General features: G+C 43.6%; 1 protein-coding gene across 2 annotated transcripts; it reads left to right on the forward strand.

Annotated features, from left to right (window-relative positions):
• Positions 1–23,157, forward strand: kars1 (lysyl-tRNA synthetase 1). 2 transcript variants are annotated; one of them, XM_048263562.1, is made up of 15 exons: positions 14–97; positions 683–860; positions 1,045–1,186; positions 1,399–1,561; positions 1,652–1,745; positions 1,856–2,042; positions 2,188–2,313; positions 14,877–14,996; positions 18,001–18,163; positions 19,234–19,407; positions 19,695–19,780; positions 20,050–20,135; positions 20,374–20,500; positions 20,840–20,983; positions 22,697–23,157. In XM_048263562.1, exons 2-15 carry the CDS (start codon positions 721–723, stop codon positions 22,769–22,771), a joined length of 1,827 nt encoding a protein of 608 aa, XP_048119519.1. In that variant the 5' UTR covers positions 14–97; positions 683–720; the 3' UTR covers positions 22,772–23,157. The 2 variants fall into 2 exon arrangements, with proteins under 2 accessions (XP_048119520.1, XP_048119519.1); XM_048263563.1 differs by lacking the exon at positions 683–860 and having other exon boundaries at positions 1–97.
• The last annotated feature ends 271 nt before the right edge of the window (positions 23,158–23,428 follow it).

The raw sequence follows: 23,428 nt of genomic DNA on the forward strand, positions 1-23,428 counted from the left end.
TATTGCGTGCTGACGTTGACGTTGGTCGACACGCGCGCAGGCACTCATAGAAGATGGCGGATGCGGTGACTGTAGATGACGAGAAACTCAGCAAAAAGTAAGCCAACATAAAGAACAATCAGTTTTTTTTTTATTGTTTTACCTCCCCGGCCTTTTCTTTGGCATTTGGTGTGCGACTTATTTGCGTTTTGCATAAAGATTAGTCGTTTCCAATGATGTGTTCAAGTCGCCATGCGGCATCACATGGAATTACATCAGAAGGGACAGCATGATGGGACCGTGCATTTTCTGTTTTGTACCATAAGTTAGCAACTAGCCTCAAATAGCTGACTGGTGTGCAGTTTGTTTGTGTTTTCTCAACCGTTTCCTCAACGTTTATTGGAAATGTGTATGGTAGCGCCACGACTGTGATATTGGAATGTGACTTCAAATGAATGGGTTTGTTGTATGTAACCTACTCATTGCAAAGTCGACGCCAACGTTAGCCAACGTGATTCTTAGCCGGTACTTCGGCATTTTAAGTTTCAGTCTGATGCTGAAGTGAGACCAAGAAGACAACCACCGCCCTAGCCTTTTCCTGTCTGTCATAATTAATAATTTTGCTAAATTAAAAGGGAATCTGAAGTTGTCATTTCGGCCACTGAAGGCATCCTACACGGCTTCCCTCTGTATGTCTCCTCAGGTCTATGTACTGACCAGCCGCCGTAACTACCCCATATCATGCTGACAATGGTCAGAGTGGCCGGGCGGCAGGTGTGTCAAGCCCTTGGGGTCAAGGCACATTTGCCAAAGTTTGCTTCCCCCAATCCAGCAGCCGTTCCTGCGTTAATACAGGGGAATCGCTGGCGAGGTGACAAGAGGTTGGTGGCTTTTCCATCTAATGTGAAAAACAACCAACCTTTTGTCACTACATTTGAATGATTATTCTTACTTGTAGGGCTCTTGCATTCAACTTCCCACTTACCTCTTTAACCCTGTCTGTATTAATTGTTTTGATAATTTAACTTGGGGATTATAAAAAGCCAAATCCTTTTGCTCTTTCAGTGAGCTGAAAAGGCGCATGAAAGCTGAGAAAAAGGCTGCTGAGAAAGAGGCCAAGGTCAAGGAACAGGTGGATCAAAAGAATACCAGTGACAAGGCTGAACACAACAACTATGGGGCTGATGAGGAAACTCTGGACCCTAATGTAAGTGAAAGTGCAACCAATACTATGGTGTGCTGCCCAAACCACAAGCTGTGTTTTGTCTGTCACAATTAGCTGTGTTTTGTACTGTAAGGTGTTCTAAGGTGTGGGTTTCAAAACAAAATGAAACCACATATCCACCTCGGTCTGTATTTTGTCACTATTTGATGAAAAGCATCATGACGATTACATTGTCACAATTTTTTTCTGCACAGCAATATTTCAAAATCCGTACGCAAGCTGTCCAGGCACTAAAGGGCACAGCAAAGGACCCATACCCCCACAAGTTTCATGTAGACATGTCCCTCACAGAGTTCATTGAGAAGTACAACTACCTGCAGCCAGGGGACCAACTAAATGAAGTCATCAGTGTGGCAGGTAGGAATAAACAGATGGATTTTGTCTGCGTGGAAGTGCTCTGAAATCATCTCTAAAATGTCCTGTTTAACTGAATATTTTTGTGGTCAGGTCGTGTTCATGCGAAGAGAGAGTCAGGTGCCAAGCTGCTGTTCTATGATCTACGAGGGGAAGGTGTGAAACTGCAGGTCATGGCAAATTCCAGGTGGGATTTTGGTGTTGCTCAGAAAAATTGGTTAACCAATATGCCAGAAATTTCTCATTCATGGACACAAGTGCTTACTAATAGTCCCTTCATGTTCATGATTTCAACAGGAACTACAAGTCAGAGGAAGAGTTTGTGCATGTCAACAACAAATTGAGACGAGGAGACATTGTTGGAGTTCAAGGAAACCCTGGAAAGACAAAGAAAGGAGAGCTTAGCATCATTCCTGTCGAGATGACCCTGCTGTCTCCATGCCTACATATGCTGCCCCATCTCCACTTTGGCCTCAAGGACAAGGTAAAATCTTGCATTTCAATTGTCTCTTATTTCTTTCTCAGAGGTAAAGACACTGTGAATTATGAAGAGAACTGATAAATGGCTTTCAAAAGGACATTTGTTCCAATATACCTCTGAGTACACTTCACTGTAATTGTCTTAAAAGGAAACCCGTTTCCGTCAACGCTACTTGGACCTGATTCTGAATGACCCTGTAAGGCAAAAATTTGTGACACGGGCAAAGATCATCACTTACCTGCGCAGTTTCTTGGACCAGCTTGGCTTCTTGGAGGTAGGAAGCCCACAAGTGGGCAGATGTGTGTGATGGATATGTGTAATGTGACTACACTAGCATGTTTTATATCAAAGAGTATCTTATCAATACATTTTATTTCTGCCAGCTCAGTTTTTTCCTGGCCAAAAATTAGGCTGAGCTGGTAAAAAGCTGTGTGACGGGGTGGGAGTCTGGGGAGATGAATTAAAAAGAGATGTAAACATCGGTTTTGATGCAGATGTTAATAGGCCTACTTGGTACTCTCGCCTCGCCTCTCCTCTCTCGCAATCTTGACCCTCAAGGTTGTTTTATGCTTCTAGCTCCTCTCCATGCAGTGATTACAACGTTGCCTCTACGCCGGGGTGAACATTTTGAAGTTTGAATCTACTTTGTCTGAGTCGTGCACCACCGAAACGGTAGAATGGCGAACTCCATAGACTGCTGAGCTGAAATATGAATGTTATTTATTTAGCCTTTTCTTGCTTAGATTTTCTAAACGTTATCGAGAAATACACAGTATATTCCAATGGCCTAGTTATTGTAACCATAAAATAAGTCTGAGGTTACTTGTGAGGTGTCTGCTAGCTAGTTTATGTTATGTTCGCAAGCAAACTGCCCACAAAGTATTTAATTCCAAAGGCCAAGGTAACTTTATCAGGATGCACAGTATTCTGGATCCATGAAATAACTGGCCTTTAAAAATAAAAGTCTGCCTGTCTCTATGGGAATTTAACATAGGGGTGGGAATACTTATGACCCCTGTATTTTAAGGAAGAACATTTATTTATTTATGATGCATTAGTAATTCACTAAGAAAATTGGTGTCCCCTTAAAGGTTAGATATTTCCTCATTTTTCACTTAAGGCATTAAGATCAATTTCCAAAAGAGGATTTTATATTCCTCTTTTCAGTCAACTTTAGCATGGGTGCCAATACTTTTGGCCATCACTGTATTTGCAAAGCTTATGAGCGTGAACTAGTATGTTGCTACTCCCCACAGTAGGCTGCTTGAAGCAGCCGGCTCGACACAGGGCAAGTTGACCAATCCCAGTCCTTGCGGTCTGTGTCTAGCCTGTAAATCAAGACCCAAATCCGAAAGATTAAGGGTCAGGCTACAAGTAATGAAAATGGCCCAACTCGAGGGGTGGCACCAAGCATGCATTTGAAAATATTACTGCACCCAATTGGATAACACTACGACCAATGTTTACTGACCGATTCTGGACATCAACGCAATTGGATAACACTACGACCGATGTTTCCGGACTTCGATGTCGCAGTGCTCTCGTCATCTGTTTAGCTCTCCTCTGGCCTGCCTATATCAGATACACCGATGTGATTTGTACAGCTCAGGTTCATGGGCATAGATAATGAGCATCATTACTCATCGCCAGTGTCACTCATTCTAATTTTCATGCTTTCAAATCTGGATTCCCAGGATAGTCTCTGTCACCTCAACGCGAGGTTGAAATTTTTTGTGCTTGTCAGATGACTGCGGAGGGCTTGGCTCTGCAGGGCTACGCTGTTGATTCGATGCAGAAGCATAAAACAGCCTTCACTTGTGCTCAGATTCTCCTCTTCTAGCACCTTGGCTACTTCCACTCCTGTCATTGCAATTCTCCTCCTCGCTAACTCTTGAAATAATCTGTGATTAGAGACATGTCTGCAAAAAGAACATACCGATGGGATGTAATGTTTTTACTTAAAGTAACACGCCACCGAATGTCAGTTGTAATATGTTCTTACCTTAACTTTCACGAGTTGAGTCATACCGCTCCCGTGTCGGTACGTGCACTCAAACGCTCTGGTGCGCGGCGCGAATGTGTTGGCATGTTGCTATGCTAGCGGGCTCAGACTATGGCTACCATAGAGGGAGGAAGATGGCAGTAATCAAAAACATCCACGTTTTCCCTACTTAAATACAGTTGCACGAGTAGTTGATAAAAATGTGTAAGGTCACACAACATGAAACGTGGCGTGGAACGTGGCAGTCTCTTTGTAGCCAGCCACAGACAGAGAGTTGTATACCAAAAATGTCACTCCGTGACCCGGCGTGTGACGTCACCGAGATTATATCAGCTTTTGTCACACGCCAGCCTTCCTCAGGTAACTGGTCTCTTCTCACATACTCCGAGTGACCAGAAACCCTGACGGTCATCCACTACTCACATAACCACAGTTACATTCGTAACTAGCGTTATGTTTCATAGTTCCTGACCGCCAGGGCAGTCTCTTTGTAGTGGATGAAAAATAATAAATAATAATAATAATAATAATAAAGCTTTATTTGTATAGCACCTTTCATACACAGAATGCAGCTCAAAGTGCTTTACATTTGAAGCATGTAACACAATAATAGTCAGTCAGTCATTATCAATCACTTTTCTTTGCTGTTTATGATATACTCAGCAACATATCAAAAATATAGAAAATGACGCCATAAGACTGGCAGCCTTAACCCTCTTACCCCCACAAGCACGCCATATGGCAACTGGAAAAGGAAAAAAACCCATATTCCAGGAAGAAACCTTGAGCAGAACCTGACTTAATAGGGGAGCCCATCTGCTTCTGGCTGGCTGCCTCCAATAGTAGCAGATGTAGAATAATCTGAAAATGTAGTCTACAGGATAAGATGAGTTAACTAAAAGCTTTCCTGTATAGGTATGTTTTCAGATCTTTTTAAAAATATTTACTGAACTTCGCCTGCTTGATGTACAGAGGCAGGGTGTTCCATAGTTTGGGGGCATAATGGATAAACGCAGCTTCTCCACTTTGTTTGTGGAGCACTTTGGAATGCGATTAAAAGATTAGAATTGGATGATCTAAGTTTCCTTTGTGGTTGATAAGATATTAAAAGCTCAGAGATACATGAAGGTGCTATGCCATTCAGAGCTTTGTAAGTAATTAACATTAAAATCAATCAATTAACAACCTTAAAATCAATTTCGCACTTCGCAAGGCGGTGAATTAGGATGCTATGATCAATGGTGTCAAATGCCGCACTCAAATCCAGAAGAATAAGGATTGAGACTTTGTTTGAGTCGGTAGCTAGTCTGAGATAATTGACTATTTTTACTAGAGCCGTGATTTTTACTGTGCTGTGATTTGATCTAAAACCTGATTGGAATTTTTCAAGGATACTGTTTTCGTTGAGGAAGGTATTTAACTGATTACAAACAACTTTTTCAAGTACTTTGCTCAAAAACGATAGATTTGATATAGGCCTGTAGTTGCTCAGATTGGTATGGTCAAGATTTGACTTTTTAAGTAAAGGTTTCACAACAGCGGTTTTAAAAGCAGTTGGAAATATACCTGTTTCTAATGAGGTATTTATTACCTTGAGAAAAAAGGGAGCTAAGCCATCATATACTTTTTTGAGGAATGTAGTAGGGATTGGATCTAAAACACATGTTGAGGAGCCGGTTTGAGTTATAATTTTACCAAGCTCAGATTGAGTAATAGTGCTAAAGGACCTTAATTTTGGGGGGCTGTTTTTGGGTGTACTATCAAACATATTACTTGTGTTACCAATAGCCTCCCTTATAGAATGATCATGGATCATTCATGTCATCCATGGATCATTTTAGATCATGGATATTTTCGTTCATCCAAGGTGTCAGTTTGCTACAGGGCCTTTTTTTAGTCTTTAAGGGTGCCACTCTGTCAAGCAGAGCGCCTAATTCACGATTGAGAGCCTCTACCATTTGATCAATGGGATGATGTAAAATATCTAAATTTATGGAGTCTATAAGAGCTATGAACTGCTGTTCTGCTCTAATGTCCAAGAGTCGTGATTTGATTGCAATTTCGGGATGAATTTTTGGAGTATGTAGTACAATATTAAAAGATACACAATGATGATCAGACATATTTATATCATTTACTGATAAGTCTGTGACTTCTATCCCTCTGGAAATGACTAGATTGAGGGTGTTGCCAAGGTTGTGGGTGGGTCCTGTAACATGCTGCTTTAGCTCTAAGCTGTCCAACACATTAAGGAACTTACTGGCTTTAGCATCAGTTGTCTTATTGACATGAATATTGAAGTCGCCATTTACAATTATCCGATCATAGCTAGTGATGATGAGTGACATAAGTTCAGAAAACTGGTCGAGAAAGCCAGTCCATAGTTTAGGAGGGCGGTATAAGGTTAATAGAAGTACAGCTGGGTCAGCCTTCAGAGTGAGGGCAATATACTCAAAGGAAGCGATTGCCAAAGTTGACTCGTGTGCAACTATATTTGTTTGAGAGAATGGAGGCAATTCCACCACCTCGTTTGCCTTGTCTAATTGAGTGGAAGAAATTATAATTTGGGGACAAGTCTCAACAAGAACAGCTTAAGCTGTCTGAAGTCAGCCAGGTTTCAACAAGAAACAGAAAATCCAATTTTTTCACTAATAAAATCATTGATTGCAAAGGTTTTGGTAGTAAGTGCACCTATATTTAGTAAACCCATGTTAGCTGAAAATGCCTCTGGCTTTTGAGGAATATGCTGAGGTATGGAAAGAATATTTGTTAGGTTTCTAGTTTTAAATTTGTCTTTTTTTTTTTACTATCGTTGGGTAGAAATCAACGTTGGAATAGAACTATAAGCATAAGTCATGCTATTGCATGACACAGCTTGATCTATGGTAGTAGTATTGTATGTTACCCTGCAGAAAACATTCTCAGACTCATCCACATGTATAATGCCATTGAATCAATACCTGGGGCGTGAATCTGTAATATTTTCTACAGAATGTCAATGTCTCAGTGTGGGCGCTATGTTGTCAGAGAGTAGCCTGGCTCCATGTTGGTTTGGGTGGAGACCATCACTCTTCAGCATACTGGGCCTCTCCCAGAACAAGCCCCAGTTGTTGACATAGGGGATGCTTAGGGAGCGCAGTAGCGTTTGAGCCAGGTGTGGAGATCGAACAGTCTGGACCATCTCTCAGCACCTTTTCTGTAGGTAGGGAGGCCCAGAGATGACAAAGCGTTTTTCTGTGCCCATCAGAGTGGTGATGAGTTTTTGTAGTTTTCCTGCAGTGCTACTGACTGCTTATCTCTGATGTCGCTTAGGTGCCCATTGTACGATGATGTTGTTGACCTTGGTGTGGCGGGCCAGGATGCTTGGGAGTTTCTGCTGGATGTCAAGGACCTTGGCACCAGGGAAGCAGTAGACCTTGGAGGGACACTACATGATGGGGGAATGCAGAGGTCTCTAACCATGGAACTGCCGATGACCAGGGGGGGGAGGCTGATGAGGTCCGGGGAGGAGGGGTCGGGGCCGACTTTGAGGAGGACCAGGATGGTTGTCTCGGGGCTGGAGGGGCTCCCTCATCCTCGGTCAGAATGGCATAGTGATTTTCCAGTCGGATAGGTTGGGCTGGGCCTGAGTGCCGTCGGACCGCCTGCCGTGCTTTGTGATGCTTGCTTCTACGCCGTGGCTCAGGCTGGTGTGGAGTGGAGCTGGCCAGCAGAGCAGGCTTGGTTCTCAGCAGAGGCGGGGAGGCAACAGGGACAGAAGTTGCATTAGTGCATGGCATGGTTAAAGTATTGGAGGACAGAGTGAAATCAGGACATCTGGCATTTGTGTGTGTGTAAGAGAGGTAACGTTACTTACGGAGAGAATGGTGTCGAACTGTTCATCCTTCTCAATCTGATGGAGGTTGCTATTCTGGCTTCGAGTTCCACTATCTTTTAAGCTGAGAAGGACGCGCCAGTTGCAGCCTGGTGCACAGCTGAGGGGAGGCATCGTGTCGGGCGAGGGCTCGCCGGTGTCAACTGTTTTTAAACGTTTGTTTGCTAGTTGGCTAGCAGCAGCGATATCGTGCAGTTACTTGATAACTCGAACACAGGTAGCGGGTAAGTAATCTGAGAAGATCTCACTTTTATATTGAGTCACTAGTTTTGAGAGACATTAGAAGGAATTTGATGCTTTCTTCTTCCAGATATCGTTTCCTTGGCCCGGTATTATTTGCAGCCCTTGATACTGGCTTAACGTTTAACGTTAACGTTTGACAGAAAAAAAAGTTTGGCAATCAAGGTTATAGAGTCCGATAATCCAAAAGCCTCGAGCAACAACAGTTTATGCAAGAGTTTGTTCACGATATAATCGGGTAGCCAGTAAATCCGTAGAAAGTAGATGGTAACAAGGAGATTTAAGATAGATAAGTTTGGAAGTTTAGGTAGTTACATACGGAGCACGCCGACCGGAACCGGAAACAACTGATGTTGGAATTGTTGGAATATCACAATGTCACGAGGAGTGACTCAGATGGAACCCAAATCTGCTGGAGACAGCACTGCTGAAGCTAGGCAGGGGGTAGATGCCACATTAACATTGTAGAAGCGGCTAAATGTGCATGGGGACGACCATGTTGCCGCACAAATGTCAGACAGAGGGATCCCCTTGACGGCTGTCCACGAAGCTGCCACGCCCCTGACCGAATGCCCTTTTACAGGTGCCGGCAGTCTACGGTTAACATGCTTGTAGGCCGACTCTATCACCTCAATGAACCAGTGCAAGAGCCTCTGTTTGGAGAGTGGCATTCCTCGTTTGGCCTCAGAAAAATGAACAAACAACTTGTCTGAGCGGCGAATCTCTGCAGTAGCGGTAACATAATATCTTAGCGCCCTAACAGGGCACAGCAGGACCTGTCGAGGGTCACTGCTGTCTGTGTAGGCCAATAGCTCAATGGACTGGTTGATAAACCCAGGTGAGGGAACCTTGGGTAAGAATGTTGGGTTAGGCCTGAGCCTCACACTTGAATCATCCAAACCCCGGTGAAGACACAAAGGGCTGACTGACAGTGCATGCAGTTCACAGGCACGCTTGGCAGATGACACTGCAAGAAGAAATGATGACTTTAAGGACAACCATTTAAGAGAAGCCTGGTCGAGGGGCTCAAATGGCTTACCACAAAGAAATTCTAGAACAGTGGGAAGATCCCAGGGTGGCGGCCTATTCATTCTAGGTGGCCTCAGTCTCCTTGCTCCTTTAAGGAAGGCAACCATCAGGCGATGCGAGCCGAGGGATGATCCATCAATCGGGGCATGATGGCTAGACTGCAGCTACATACACCTTCAGTGTAGATGGAGATTTACCAGATTCAAAAAGCGATTCTAACACTGATTCAACAGGACAGGACAGCGGGTCCCTGTGACGATCTTTACACCATTTCTGAAAGATCTTCCATCTCCCATCGTACATTGCACGGGTTGACGGTGCTCTAGCGTTAAGGATTGTGAGTCTGACCTCAGGTGTGCATGACTTTAACTGTGGGTTGGCCCCAGGGGCCACAACCATAACTGGAGGAACTCCGGTCGTGGGTGCCATATCTGCCCTCCTAGTTGTGAGAGGAGATCTGTCTTTACAGGAAGCTCCCAAGGTAACCCCTGCTGGAGAGACAGCAGCAGGGGGAACCAAACTTGTGACGGCCAACGAGGGGCTTCCAGGAGAACTCTGTGTCCCTCCTTCTGGATCCGATCCAGCAGGGCGTGTATGAGGGGGATTGGTGGGAAGGCATAGAGTAGCCTGTCCGGCCAGCTGTGAGCTAAGACGTCCTGTCCCAGTGGACTGTCCTGCTCCTGCTCTGAAAACCAAAGACGGCAATGAGTTGTATCTGCGGAGGCGAAAAGGTCCACTTGTGCCTCGCCAAACAAACTCCATATTTGCCGCACCACTTCTGGGTGAAGTCTCCAGTGGCCGGGGTGCAAGGCACCGCGGGATAGTGTGTCTGCTACACTGTTGTTTACACCCGCCAGGTGTATCGCTCTTAGTGAAAGGAACCTGGGGTAAGCCCACGGCCACAATTCCTGTGCTAGTTTCAGGAGATCTCGTGACCTGGTGCCTCCGTAGTGGTTCACATGGAACACAGTGGACAGGTTGTCGGAGCAGACTAGCACGTGTCTGCCCTTCAGCACTGGCAGAAAATGTTCCAATGCCAGTCGGACTGCTCGCAATTCGAGCAGGTTGATGTGCTCTTGTGCCATGGGCGATGACCACTTGCCCCGCACTCCCCTGTAGCGCCAGACTGCGCCCCACCCAGTTTTGGATGCATCGGTTGTTAATACTTCCCTGCGTGATGGAAGCTGTCCCATGGCTACTCCTGACGAAAGAAAATCCATCGACTGCCATTTCTGTAGAGCTGTCGAGCATTCTTGTGATATACGTACCGGTGTGCGTCTGTGGCGTACAGGGTCCAGCCCCAGATCCTTTAGCCACATCTGAAGAAGTCATGCAGCTTCCCTAGTGCAATTGCCTGTGCTGCGGCTGTCAGCAGGCCCTGAAGCTGCAGTAATGTCAGGTAAGGCACCTGTGTTCCCGATCTCAAGCGCCCGATGAAAGCAAGGATCACTTGAACTCGGTCTTGGGGTAGGTAGGCCATCATCGTGCGGGAATCCAACCCCATCCCAATGAACTTCACCGACTGTGTCGGCGTCAAGTTGCTCTTTTCCCCATTCACAGTGAGGCCCAATGCCTGGATGTGAGTGAGCAGTCTGCGTTTGTCCATGACTGCCTGCTCCCTGGTGGGGGCGCACATGAGCCAGTCGTCCAGGTAAGGTAGGATTTTGAGGCCCTGGATCATGCATCTGGTGAATATTCGGGGGGCTAGGGAGAGCCCAAATGGGAGGACCTTGAATTGGTAGATAGCCCCCTGGAATGCAAAGCGAAGAAATCTTCTGTGCTCTGGTGCAATCGGGATATGAAAATACGCATCCTTTAGGTCTACTAGTGTGAACCACTCTCCTTTGCAAACGCTGCAGAGAACGTCTGCAGTACGCAACATGCGAAAGGGAAGAACTTTTAAGAACATATTCAACCTCCAGAGGTCCAGGATTGGTCTCTGGCCACCGTCTTTCTTTGGAACTATGAAATAACTGAACAACTTCTATTGCGTCCCTGTCCAAGAGGGAGGAAATCTCTTTGGAGAGGACTAATGCACGCCTTGGGTCTCGAACAACCGTGACCCTGGGCTGTGAACTGAGGGTTGGCCGGCGACGGAACTGCAGCCTGTACCCTTCTGTCATTGTACGCACAACCCATAGGTCTTTTGCGGACTTTTTCCAGTATGACAGCTGCTGGACTGACAAAAAGCCCTGCCACCGGCCGGGTCCCGTCAGCGCTGAGCTTTTCTTGGCCTAGCATCAAAAGCGGGGTGCTGTGCAGGGCGTCTACGTTGCGCCTGAGCAGGTGGACTCGCTCTGCGCTCCTGGGGGCCGAACAAGGTACCAGGGTGCTGCTGGTGCCTGGTTTCCCTTGGGTGGGTGGGGTGGCTAAAGCGTGGGTTTGGAGGCACTGGGGCCCGTAAACGAAAGGGCCTGTGCGTGCTCACATGCTGACGCGATTCAGATAGGGAAGCGTGGCGATCCAGTGCGTCCTTTACAGCAGGTCCAAAGACATGGCCAGGGACCAGCAGCAGTGCCCAAATTGTGGCCCTGCATGTCTCTGACAAGGGGGTTTGTGCTAGCCAGACTTGGCAGCGGCCATGCACCAAGGTAGCTACGAGTCTTCCCATGTCCTGGGCTATGTGGCCCATTGTCTGAAGCGCAGTGTTCAGTAATTCATCTGGGGCGGCATCGGCATTAGTGCCTGGCAGTGATGCTCACAAGGCCAGCAGATGATGTGCCAAAGAGTTGGATAGCCGTCCTACCTGTGTTGCTCTGTTGTGAGCTCTGATGAACAACTCATCTGTACGTCTGCACTCGGCACTAGGGCAGCGTGGATCTAGACGCAGCGCCTCGTCTGGCGAAACCACCAGCGCTGCAATACATGGGTCCACTGCTGGCATATTTGCCAGGCCATGACCTCCAGCGCCTGTGCGCACAGCTGGGCTCACCCGAGTCCTTTGTGCATCAGCTGCAAAGGCTGCTGAGAACTCCGCAACAAAGTCCTTACAAATGGGTACAGAAAAGTCATCATTTGTGGTTGCTTTCTTAAAGAAGGCACTGGGTTCCACTGTCTGAGCGGGCGGTGTGTCCAGGGCCAATCTGGCTAAAGCCAGCTTCATAGTACTCTGCAGGGAGGCTATGGGGCCACCCCCAATGTTTGCAGACGTTAGAGAGTCCTCACTAAGGTCTTGAGACCGTGTGACGGGTTCCATACCAGTTGGGGGCGCCAATTGCACAGAGAGTGCTGAATTCTCAGTGCATGCAGGGCTATGTTGAAACACAGCATTTGATGCAGCTGTAGATAGGATATCATAATCATCATCTGCTTCAGATGGGGAATGTTCAGGCATGTCAGGTGAGGTGTCAAAAGGGGCTGCGCCTTTAGTCAGTGACATTAACAGATTTTATTTGCTCCATATCAGATGAAAGAGATTCCACCTGCTGGGACAAGCCAGATGTGGACTTTTTCTTTTTCTAAGCCACAGTGGGGGTTTCCGCAGAGTGGCGCTTAGTAGTCTTTCTATCAAGGGCAGCAGGCAGTGTTGCTTCACATTCTGCGCTCAAGCCTGCCAGCCTAGCCTGCCTCTGTGCAACCGACATAATTGCACAATTCATGAACGGGTTAATGAGAGCTTCACGGAGGTGGCCCAGCCCAAGACAGGATGGGCAGAGATCATGGCCATCATAAGGTTCCAGTGTAGTGGGACACTGGGTACACTGTACTGATTCAAACATGGTCGCAATACAAAGCGCCAAGTTGACGTTGTGCTCAAGGCTGATAAGTACAGGGAACGCTAATGCAGTGGTGAGAACCGCGCAATGAAGTCCACGTTAATCTAAAGAATATTCCTTCAGCTACAGTTAAGCTATACCGATCGCTGTAAACCTTCAATACTTACCAAAATACTGCTAATTCAAAATCTTAGTCGACAGGATGTCTCTAACTTACCGAGCTAAGCTCAAGGCAATGTTACTTATGGAATGGAGAGTTAGCTACTAGCTAGCCTACGGCGGGGCCTCAAAGGCGGAATGCTAGTGTTTTGATGTGAGCTAGCCGGTTACCGAGCGGGGCTCAAGGCAAGGCTGCTGTGCTTGTGTTTGATTGGGACAAGCGGTTACCGAGCTGGGCTCAAGGTAAACCGATCCGTGTTAGTGTTTGAGGCTAGCCTGTGACCGAGCTGGGCTCAAGGCGAGGCTGCCGTGCTTGTGGACAGTAGGCTAACGTTAGCCAGTCACCGAACGTGGCTCAAGGTGAGGCTGCGTTGTTTTATGCCGAACAAGTGTTTGTTTAACCGAGCAAGCTCCAGGTTAAAAACACGTAGGTCGTCAGTACAATCGTCAATCCAACTTATTATCCGAAATGTAGTCTGAACAGCCCGTGGAGGACGAAGAAAGCTCCGTAACTCCGGCCGAAGTCACCGGGCTCGCGTAGAACAACAATCGTCTGATAAGCGGCGAGAAGAGATAAGAGGAAGGCTGGCGTGTGACAAAAGCTGATATAATCTCGGTGACGTCACACGCCGGGTCACGGAGTGACGTTTTTGGTATACAACTCTCGGTCTGTGGCTGGCGCAACAGTGATATATCCACTACAAAGAGACTGCCTTGGCGGTCAGGAACTACGAAACATAACCCACAGCTGTTCATAACTCCTCCCATGATTAGGACAGAAGGGCTGCAAGATTTGGGTATAATATTTGAAGTTTTCTGACTGATATTGCGATTGCAGTTTTATTTGGAATATTGAACTGAAGTCAAGCTTCAGTTCAATAATCCAAATCTCACTTTATTTTATTTTATTTTTATTTTTTTTTATCATTGGGACAGAGTTGCGAACCGTACAATAAATTGCAGCCTTTGCCATTAACTAATTGCATTAGTTCACAGTTTCAATTAAAAATTGATTAATTGTGCAGCCCTACAGAAGAACGACCATTTTTTTTATTTGCAGAACACAGTGGATGTTAATTTGTATGTACTATTTTTTTTTTTTTTATTTGTGAATGATGAATATTCAACTATTGTATGCAATGCCACTGTTCTAATTCATATGTAAGGGATAATGGACGACACAGTGGTCTGTTAACAGAAATGAATGCACGGCGGAGGTTTTAAAACGGCCCTACGCGCAGCCTCGTAAGTGCATTTCTGTTAACAGACCACCGTGGAGTCCATTATCCTGCTTGTTGGCACTTGCGTTGTGTTCATTTATAATTTAAACGTTTTAATCGCTAAAACTGTCTTGTATGTGGAACTACTTTTTTCCGACACCTATCAACTAATTTCTCAACATGCAGGACAAACTGCCACCACTAGTTCTAAAATGGATGGTTGCTATGGCCAAAGGCCAGTCGTTAGTTCCATCTCTCCCATTGTCAAGCGGGCATATCCCAGGATTCTTATGAACCTTATCTTTGAAACATCGCTATTTTACTTAGCCTACTGTCATTCCACTAGCTAAAAACCACCTCCGTCATATGCTACAATGTTGCTATGTTCTGAACGTCTGTATTTTACAGCTTGGATGCAAAGCAATGCAATTGGTTAAACTTCACAATGTGTGATACGGCCAAAAAAATGGATCTACTTCATAGGTGTTCAAATAACATATGTTAATGCACGTTCTAAATTACACAGGAAAATAGGAAATTCAACCAAGCAGTGGAATAAGAATATATATTAAAAGAATTTTGCTCACTGCCTTCCAGATTGAAACTCCTATGATGAACCTCATCCCCGGTGGGGCAGTTGCACGTCCTTTCATTACCTACCACAATGACCTGGACATGAATCTGTACATGAGAATCGCCCCTGAGTTGTACCATAAGGTAAGAGATCTCATGCAGTATATCTCTCATAGGTCTAGTCTGGTGGTTTTGCAAGAAAGTGGTGGTGAATGAATAATGCTGGTGAATAGATAATTCTGTGATATTGTATGAAGTTCACTGGTGGGTGTTTAAGGTGTTCCTTTACTATATTTTGTAAACCTCTGGAACACCAGTTTAAAACAAACCACACTTTTTCATAGGGTTATATCAGGAATTTCAGACAAAACTAGACTGCATTTCCGGCGGGAACTGCGAAAGTGTGCTATCTGCTACCAATGTGAGCAGATAGTGGCATACGTAATGCTGAACTTGGCTTGATCCAGGCATTGTAACAGTGCCTTTCAGTGTTGGAACAGTGGCAATATCTCAAAAGCTCTAGGATAGGGCTATTCAACTATTGGTTTGCGGGTTGAATGCGGTTCGTTGGATTTTACCTTTAGGCCTGCCTTCGATTTAGCTTCTATGACCGAGATCAAATCAATAAAATAAAATGACAGCAGTGATTGGCTGCAAAAATAAATGTCACGCGTCTTGCGCGTCTCAAACTGGGCTATCGGGTAACCTACAGAGGAATTGAAATTATGAAATCTGACCAAGGCATTAAAAAGCTGCTGCTATCCTGTTTGTCAGGATAATTTTTCACTGATTTATTTAAGAAAATGCTATGAGTCTGAATGTTATATATTCCATATGAGCTATGAGTGTGAATGTTATATATTCCATCCCACAAATTATGTTTTACTGGTTTATTTGACAAAAAATCTATATGGATTTGCTCTATAAAGACCTTATGTCTGTTTGGGATTGTTTTGTGAGCCTGGAGTTGTTTTGAGAGCCTATTGTTGTAGCCTATCTCAGAATAAAGGAATACTTCATATTACTCTAAACCACCATCTGTAAATCAACTGTATACTACTGTCTACATTGCACTATATTTTTTGACCCGTCTCTGTATATTTCATCATCTTTCTATACTGTGCCTCACATTGCAACACAGCTCAGATCTTTGTTTGCAATGAAGGCCAGTCGTTCTAAATGGATGGTTGCTATGGCCAAAGGCCAGTTCTATCTCTGCCGTTGTCAAGCAGGCATATCGTAGAATTCTGATTAACCTTATCTTATTTGAAACATCTCTATTTTACTTAGCCCACTTCCATACAGTGGGTCCCATTAAGAAGTGGCCACTTAATTCGCGCTTACCGTGATTCACACAGCAGCATTATTAAATTAATCCGTCACCATATGCCTATGCCTACGTTTGCAAAGAAAACATTTTAATTTGATTCACATGAAACGTTACATTTAATGTACATGTTGACAATGAGTAGGCTAGTTTTGGTTGTTGGTGGTGTTATTGCATCCCTTAGTTATGCCTACAATGCAAGTTCCCTTGCGATTGGAAGCTCCTGTAGACAATATTAGACGCATTTCAAAACATCGCGTTAGGAGTCCTCGCCACTTCTTTTAAGCTGTCACAGACTTAGGTGCTACTTTTAGGGCTAATGTGCTAAATGGCAGTCCTAAAGTTACAAGTGATGAAGTTACGAGTGCAAGCATCTCATATCAAATGACCATGGCATTACGCTAAACAACATAAATCCCAATTAGCAACATACATCTCCTCCCTATAGCTAGCCACACAAGAAATGAATGATACTAAATCTCTGCTTAGCATGCTTCTCCGCTTAGCATTCTAATAACAGAAGGGGCACATTTATGTTGACCACTACAACATGACTCATTATGTCTGTAACGTTAACTGTATAAAACACTTACTTTCATAAAGGACGCACACCATCCAGCACATAGACATGGAAACCGATATTTTAGGTTCTTGGCCACAAACTCAAAACGTGTCTCTCTGAAGCCCTGTTCTAGAATCTTTGCTCTGAAGGCTGCGTTGCTAGGCAACATCAAATAAACGAAATGAGAGTCTTTCAGTATTAAATGTGTACGTGTGATTCCGAATGGATGTGTGTGGTTTGCAATTAGAATAAACAAGAAATAACATTTCCAATAATTTCCCATTATAAATTACATAATATTTGCACCTTCCTTACTTGTGAAGCTCACATAATTCTAATGATGTCACCGTATGTATGTGAAATGTAATACAACGTTACAACAATACAATACTCTCCCATCATGATATTTAACAATAATGAAAATTTATTTTAAATACCGTCAATGTGAAAATAACTGTACTACGTCAGCAATAAATAGCTAATGTTCTCCTTACCATTTCAGTTCGTAAGTCCATACTATCCCATGGCTGAGCAAGGATTTCATGATTGGGCAAGGCTGCCCAGAGACATTGTGCATACTTGGAAGGCATTGTGAATGGAGTGCAAGTGCAAATGTGAAAGGTGATAGTTACCAAATACGGGTGGGTGGTTTGCCAAATGCTGGAAACTTTTGGATGCTTTCTTTTTTTTTTTTTTTTTATGCACCCTCACATTGGAGTCCTGAGTTCAAATACAAAATTTGGTATCGATATGTGACCGTGTTCCTGAGATATGGGCGACTTCCTGTTTGAAGCTTCGCGCCCGATTTCGTTTGGCTGTGACGGGCAAACGCTTTCGATAATCAAAAATCCTTCTGGTAACTTTTGTGATGCTTGGTCCAAGGATAATGTACGTCAAGTTTCGTGGCGTTCGGACCAAATTTGGTGACCTGTGAGAATTTAGTTTTGCTTTCTGTTCAATCCAATATGGCGGACGAACGACACACCCACCTGACGTCATCTTCGCGAGCATCTTACACCGGTACTGATCGGACGTTTTAAAGTTGGAACGGTGTCTGTCTCAAAGGGCCAGGGCGCTAGAGCTGACAAAAAATTAGGGAGACGGGAAAAATAATAATAATAATAAAACTTAAGAACAATAATTGTTGTTGCTTTGCAAGCACACTTAATAATAAAACTTAAGAAGAACAAGCACACTTAATTAATACTGATGGTCACATGCATGTTCCACCTTGTTAAAACAGCCTAATTCTCCCATAGATGCTGGTGGTTGGAGGTATTGATAGAGTGTATGAGGTTGGCCGACAGTTTAGGAATGAAGGCATTGACATGACTCACAACCCAGAGTTCACTACATGCGAGTTCTACATGGCCTATGCTGACTACCATGACCTCATGGAGATCACAGAGAAGCTGCTCTCAGGTAAGAACTACGATCTAAGCTGAACATTTCAGAGTAACATTGTGCCTTTTATTTTCAATGGTGTCTGTTGCCAGGTTTTGAATTGAGATCCACACATCCTACATCTATATTTTCTATTTTATAACATACATGCTAAAGACCTAATAATATTTGTTTTTCTTTCACAAGTCTGTCTGTTTACATAGAGAATATGGTAGCTAGTTACATACCTGTCATGTTCTTGACAGATATAACATATAGACTATCCATACTGTCCTCTTTGTGACGCATAGGGACAGGCCCAGAATTGTTTTTTCTTTTTCTTTCACTTTTTTTCATCTTGGAACAAGACCTCCAGTGTCACACTTGGCATATCTATATAAGCTAGCTGAGCAATGACTGACTAAGACTAAGATTTTACAGCACTACGATTGGCTTATTTGACAAGGTTACCATTGTTTAAGTCACAAATATGTGCAGTCTGATCTCATGGACATGGACTCAACTGGGACTTATGCGGAGTGTAGATGTAGTGTGTAAAACTTTGTAACACTTCTGTATACAAAGTAATAGTACTGGTCTGGCTATCTTTTTCTCATTCAGTTCAGCTCATGGAAACCAGCCGGTTCTTCGGGACCTTAGCCTGCATGAGTAGTTGTTGTGGAACACTGTAATCTGCCTGTTTTGACTCCTGGCTAACTGAAAGTTATTGAATGAACAAACTTTACTCTAATGTTATAGACAGAGTAAAAGTACCCAGCAATATTAAAGATATTTGGATACGCACACGGTTTACTGATTTATTTGTTTCCAGTTATTAGTTATGTTTATTCTGCAGGAATGGCTTCGTAAACTAGGTACATTCTACACACATACCACTCTCTCCAAGACACAGTTTAGTCCTCACCATTTTGGCTACCCTTGCCAGGAAAATGTGTTGGATGTCTTCTCATGTCTTGGGTGCCACTGATAAGTATTTGGTGAAGCCCAAAAACCCTCCAATCACCCATGTGTGATCCCTGTATCTCACACATGTTGCAGCTCACTCATTTCCAGGGCTCTTATTTCTATTCCTGCCACTGTGTCTTTAGGAATGGTCAAGCACATCACAGGTGGCTACAAGGTGACCTACCACCCTGAGGGACCAGAGGGGCAGGCGTATGAGATCGACTTCACCCCGCCCTTCAGAAGGGTCAGCATGGTGTACGACCTGGAGAAAGAGCTGGGTGTGAAGTTCCCCCCTCCAGACACATACGACAGCAATGGTAAGGCAGCTCTCAGACGATCTCTGTAATCCTAATTACAGTCCAAGGTCATACAAATCTTATGAATGCTTGTGTCTCTACCATCACAGCCTGGCAAAAATGCAGTTATAAATATTCATTTTTGTTGCTCTGTCAAAACAAACCTTAAATGCCTTGGAGTTAAGTAAGTAGATAGTTAACCACAATTAACTTTTATGTCAGAGGACAGAACTTTACAGATATCATTGTTGTTTGATGGTGTAGGTTTTACCTGAATGTCTGACGTCTTTGTGCTTGATTATTTTCAGAGACTCGTAAGTTCTTTGATGAACTGTGCGCCCAGAAAGGAGTGGAGTGCCCCCCTCCTAGAACCACGGCTCGTCTCTTAGACAAGGTGGGTGTCAGTCATTCTATTCAGTGTCTCCCCAAATAAGAAAAGGGACAGAAATGGTCTGGGCAGATTAATTGTATACCTTCATCCATTTAAATAATATGTTAATTGGAGCAGTTCACTAACTTTGAAAATTATTGTATAGGATTGCTACAAAATTACGGTCCCAACTTTTATATTTGTCTTTGTATTTTTCTTCTTGACATGCTTGACGTCACATGCATTTGCTTAATCTAATGTCTCTCCTGTTTTCTGGGGATTCTCTGCTACAGTTGGTAGGAGACTTCTTGGAAGTAACATGCATCAATCCCACTTTCATCTGTGACCATCCACAGATCATGAGTCCGCTGGCCAAGTGGTAAGACATAGTGATAATTTATAACTATTTATGATAATTTCATGGTTACTCAGTATGTACCTTGACTATCTTTGTAGATTTTGTGGCAGTAAAGGTAATCAGCATTGTCTGGAGACGTGACTGTGATGTTCTTGACACCAAGTCTCCCACCAACACTTGTATAATTCAGTGATTTGCTATGACTTTGTCATTTTAGCCTTAACTGCTCCTTAACCACTTCTCTTTTCTATTTTCCCAGGCACAGATCGCAGAAAGGACTGACTGAGCGCTTCGAGCTCTTTGTCATGAAGAAAGAGATCTGTAATGCCTACACAGAGTTGAATGACCCCATCAGACAGAGGGAACTGTTTGAGCAACAGGCTACGGTAGGTATAGCAATAAGCTTTTCCCCTCGCCTTGAAGCGCAGTGACTACAATGAAGGCAACCTCTTATAGGCAGTTGTTTGATTTTTCTGTACTGGGACAATGCAGCAGTATTGGCAACATGTTCAGGACTTTGAGTCTTGCTATACTTCGTGCCATTCTCCGGCACGTTTTTGTGAACTCAGGGTTGATTTCTGAGGCTCTGTAACCGTAATCTACAAAAATGTTGCAAAAAATCATGCTCAGATTTGTTTAATTGTAGTTTTCACTACAAAGCATTTACCTGTTCTTCTCCCTTGGTTTCTGTCTCTCTATATGTGTGGGTCTGACTGCACCTCCAGGCAAAGGCAGAGGGTGACGATGAAGCCATGTTCATTGACGAGACGTTCTGCACTGCTCTTGAGTATGGCTTGCCTCCAACAGCAGGCTGGGGAATGGGCATCGACCGTCTCACTATGTTCCTCACGGACTCCAACAATATCAAGGTACAGTGTAATACACCAACCAGTGCACTGATTTTGGCTGTAGCTCATGGTTTCTGTCAAATACATTCATGAGTTAACTGCTAATGAACATGCTGGTGAAAGTGAATCCATTGTCTGCATTTAAAGTAGGAGCAAAGAGTATAGAAGTAAGTTATTAATATTACTTCTATACTCTTTGGTAGGAGTGTCAAACTCATTTTCATCCCGGGCCACATCAGCATAATGGTTGCCCTCAATGGGCCGATTGTAACTGAAAGACTATGTAAATGTATCATAATATCATTGCAGAATTGCCTCTGCATTCTATTATTATCGATTGCCAACAAATTAACTAGCTTTGAAAGTAGAATTACCATTATGGCAAGCGGATATTCAAGCGTACAACTATAAACAAACATATAACAAACAGTAACAAATCTGCATCCGTGTACATCCATTGACATAATGTAAAAATATACTGTATATGGGTACCCACTAACATTTCTCTTTTATTATAACATTTACTGTAAATCCTCAAATTGTGGCCGGGGTCTTTTATTTACTTAGGCTGCGCAAAGCACAGGCCTTCATTAGATGTTAAATTAGATGTTCGATTCAACTTTACTTTACTGTACTGTGCAGAGTACAAGTACAAAGCCAACAAAATGCAGTTTGCATCAAACCAGAAGTGCAAAAAAGCAGAAAAGTGCAATGTGATATACAAAGTATAGACAGGTGATGCATAGGCAGAACGAGAAATATAGTGCAGTGTAGACGGTAGTATGCATTAGGTTTACAGAAGATGGTTTTATTTGGGCTTGTATTCGAGGCAGGTATTTGGGGGTATTTGATGGTTCACTATTAAGTTTAATTTAGAAAGAGTGTCGATTTCCACCCGCTGTTCATTGCGAGACAAGGCAGCCGCTTTCATTCATTCATTGAACGTGCGCTGTGCTGTAATGGAAACCTTATTGCATAGCCAAGTAGTTATTTTTTTTTTAATTATGCATGATTTACTTTTTATTAAATTTGTAGGCTGGAATGCCTTGCGGCAACAATTGTGTTTAAATGTAGTAGCCTACTGCTTCCGCCTGTGGCAAGCTCAGAAGGGGCGGCGAGCGACTGGTAGTTTGAGAGCGATGTGTTTGAGACCCATGGTGTAGGACAACGACTTGTCATTGGCCTTGGAATTGTCAACAGTATTAAACTAACAAACAATATTAAATATTAAGAAGAGCTCTTTTTATTTCATTGAGTTAAATCAAAACAATGTCTTCTAGTGCTTGTGGACTGATAGCCCTACTGGTAGGCAGTTATTACCCCGACTTGTATTTGGGGGCCGGCCTTTATTTGTCCGAATCGACCACGCCCCCGGCCATAAATAGAATCCCGACCATAATTTGAGGATTTACGGTATGCTATTAATTTATCAGATTAAAGATAATAATTTTCAAGTGTAACAAAATGTAGGCTACTCTAAAAAGCAAGCTCTCATGGGCCACATAAAATGACATGGCGGACCGCATTTGAGTTTGAGACATGTGATTTAAAGTATAATTTTGTTTGCATGTTAGTATGGTAAATTAATGTATTGACATCTTTTGTGTTTTTATCACAGTCTCATCTCGCCTTATAAGCTTTCAAATTGTTTGCCGCTATAATGTCCAGGTTGCATTGATGTTAGGTATGATGTGTGGAACAACCCTCTAATGTCCTGCCTCCTTTCTCTTGCAGGAGGTCCTTCTGTTCCCTGCCATGAAGCCTGATGACAATAAGCCTACACCAACAGCAGAGGGCACCTCTGTATAGTGCTGAGGTGCTGTCACCTATGCCTGCCAAAGGAAAGGCACACTGGTTGCAGTGTCCACATCAGACATAGGAGAGTTTTTATTGCTACAGCAACTGGCTTTGATGGGCATGTAGTGTTATGGGAATGTAAAGGTGTGATGTCCAATGGTGCATACGTAAGGGAATGGCACGTATGTTGGCTTTTCTGTGTCATGGTTGTCGGACTCCTCCGAAGGAAACCACCTGCTTTTTCAGAGTAATGGAGGTGATGTGGAGGTGGCTGCTGATTTACATGGATGTCCCTCTGGTTTTAAAAGTCTGTCTTTTTTTTTTTTTTTAATTATCAAGTGGAACAAATACATCAAATCCTATACTGGTGAAAGGAATTAAAGAAAATCTAAAAGCAAGTCATGGATGCATGTTTTATTTATTACCATTTAACACATTTTTTAATAGAAATGTTGTTACATTTATTTATTTGAAAGCTTTAAATGTAGAATGTGCCAATAAGTGTTCATAAATCGATAATATTGCAGTAGGGAGAGGAGACCTTTGTGGCCTATGAAGCTGCAGACTGGTTTGTGTAAGCTATTATGCAACAACCATGGACAAGCTGCAAATACTGGACTGTGAGGCCTAATATATGGTAGGGTTCATCATAAACCTGTGAAATAGTCT

This window comes from Alosa alosa, chromosome 14 (assembly GCF_017589495.1).
Source record: "Alosa alosa isolate M-15738 ecotype Scorff River chromosome 14, AALO_Geno_1.1, whole genome shotgun sequence".
NCBI lineage: Eukaryota > Metazoa > Chordata > Actinopteri > Clupeiformes > Clupeidae > Alosa > Alosa alosa.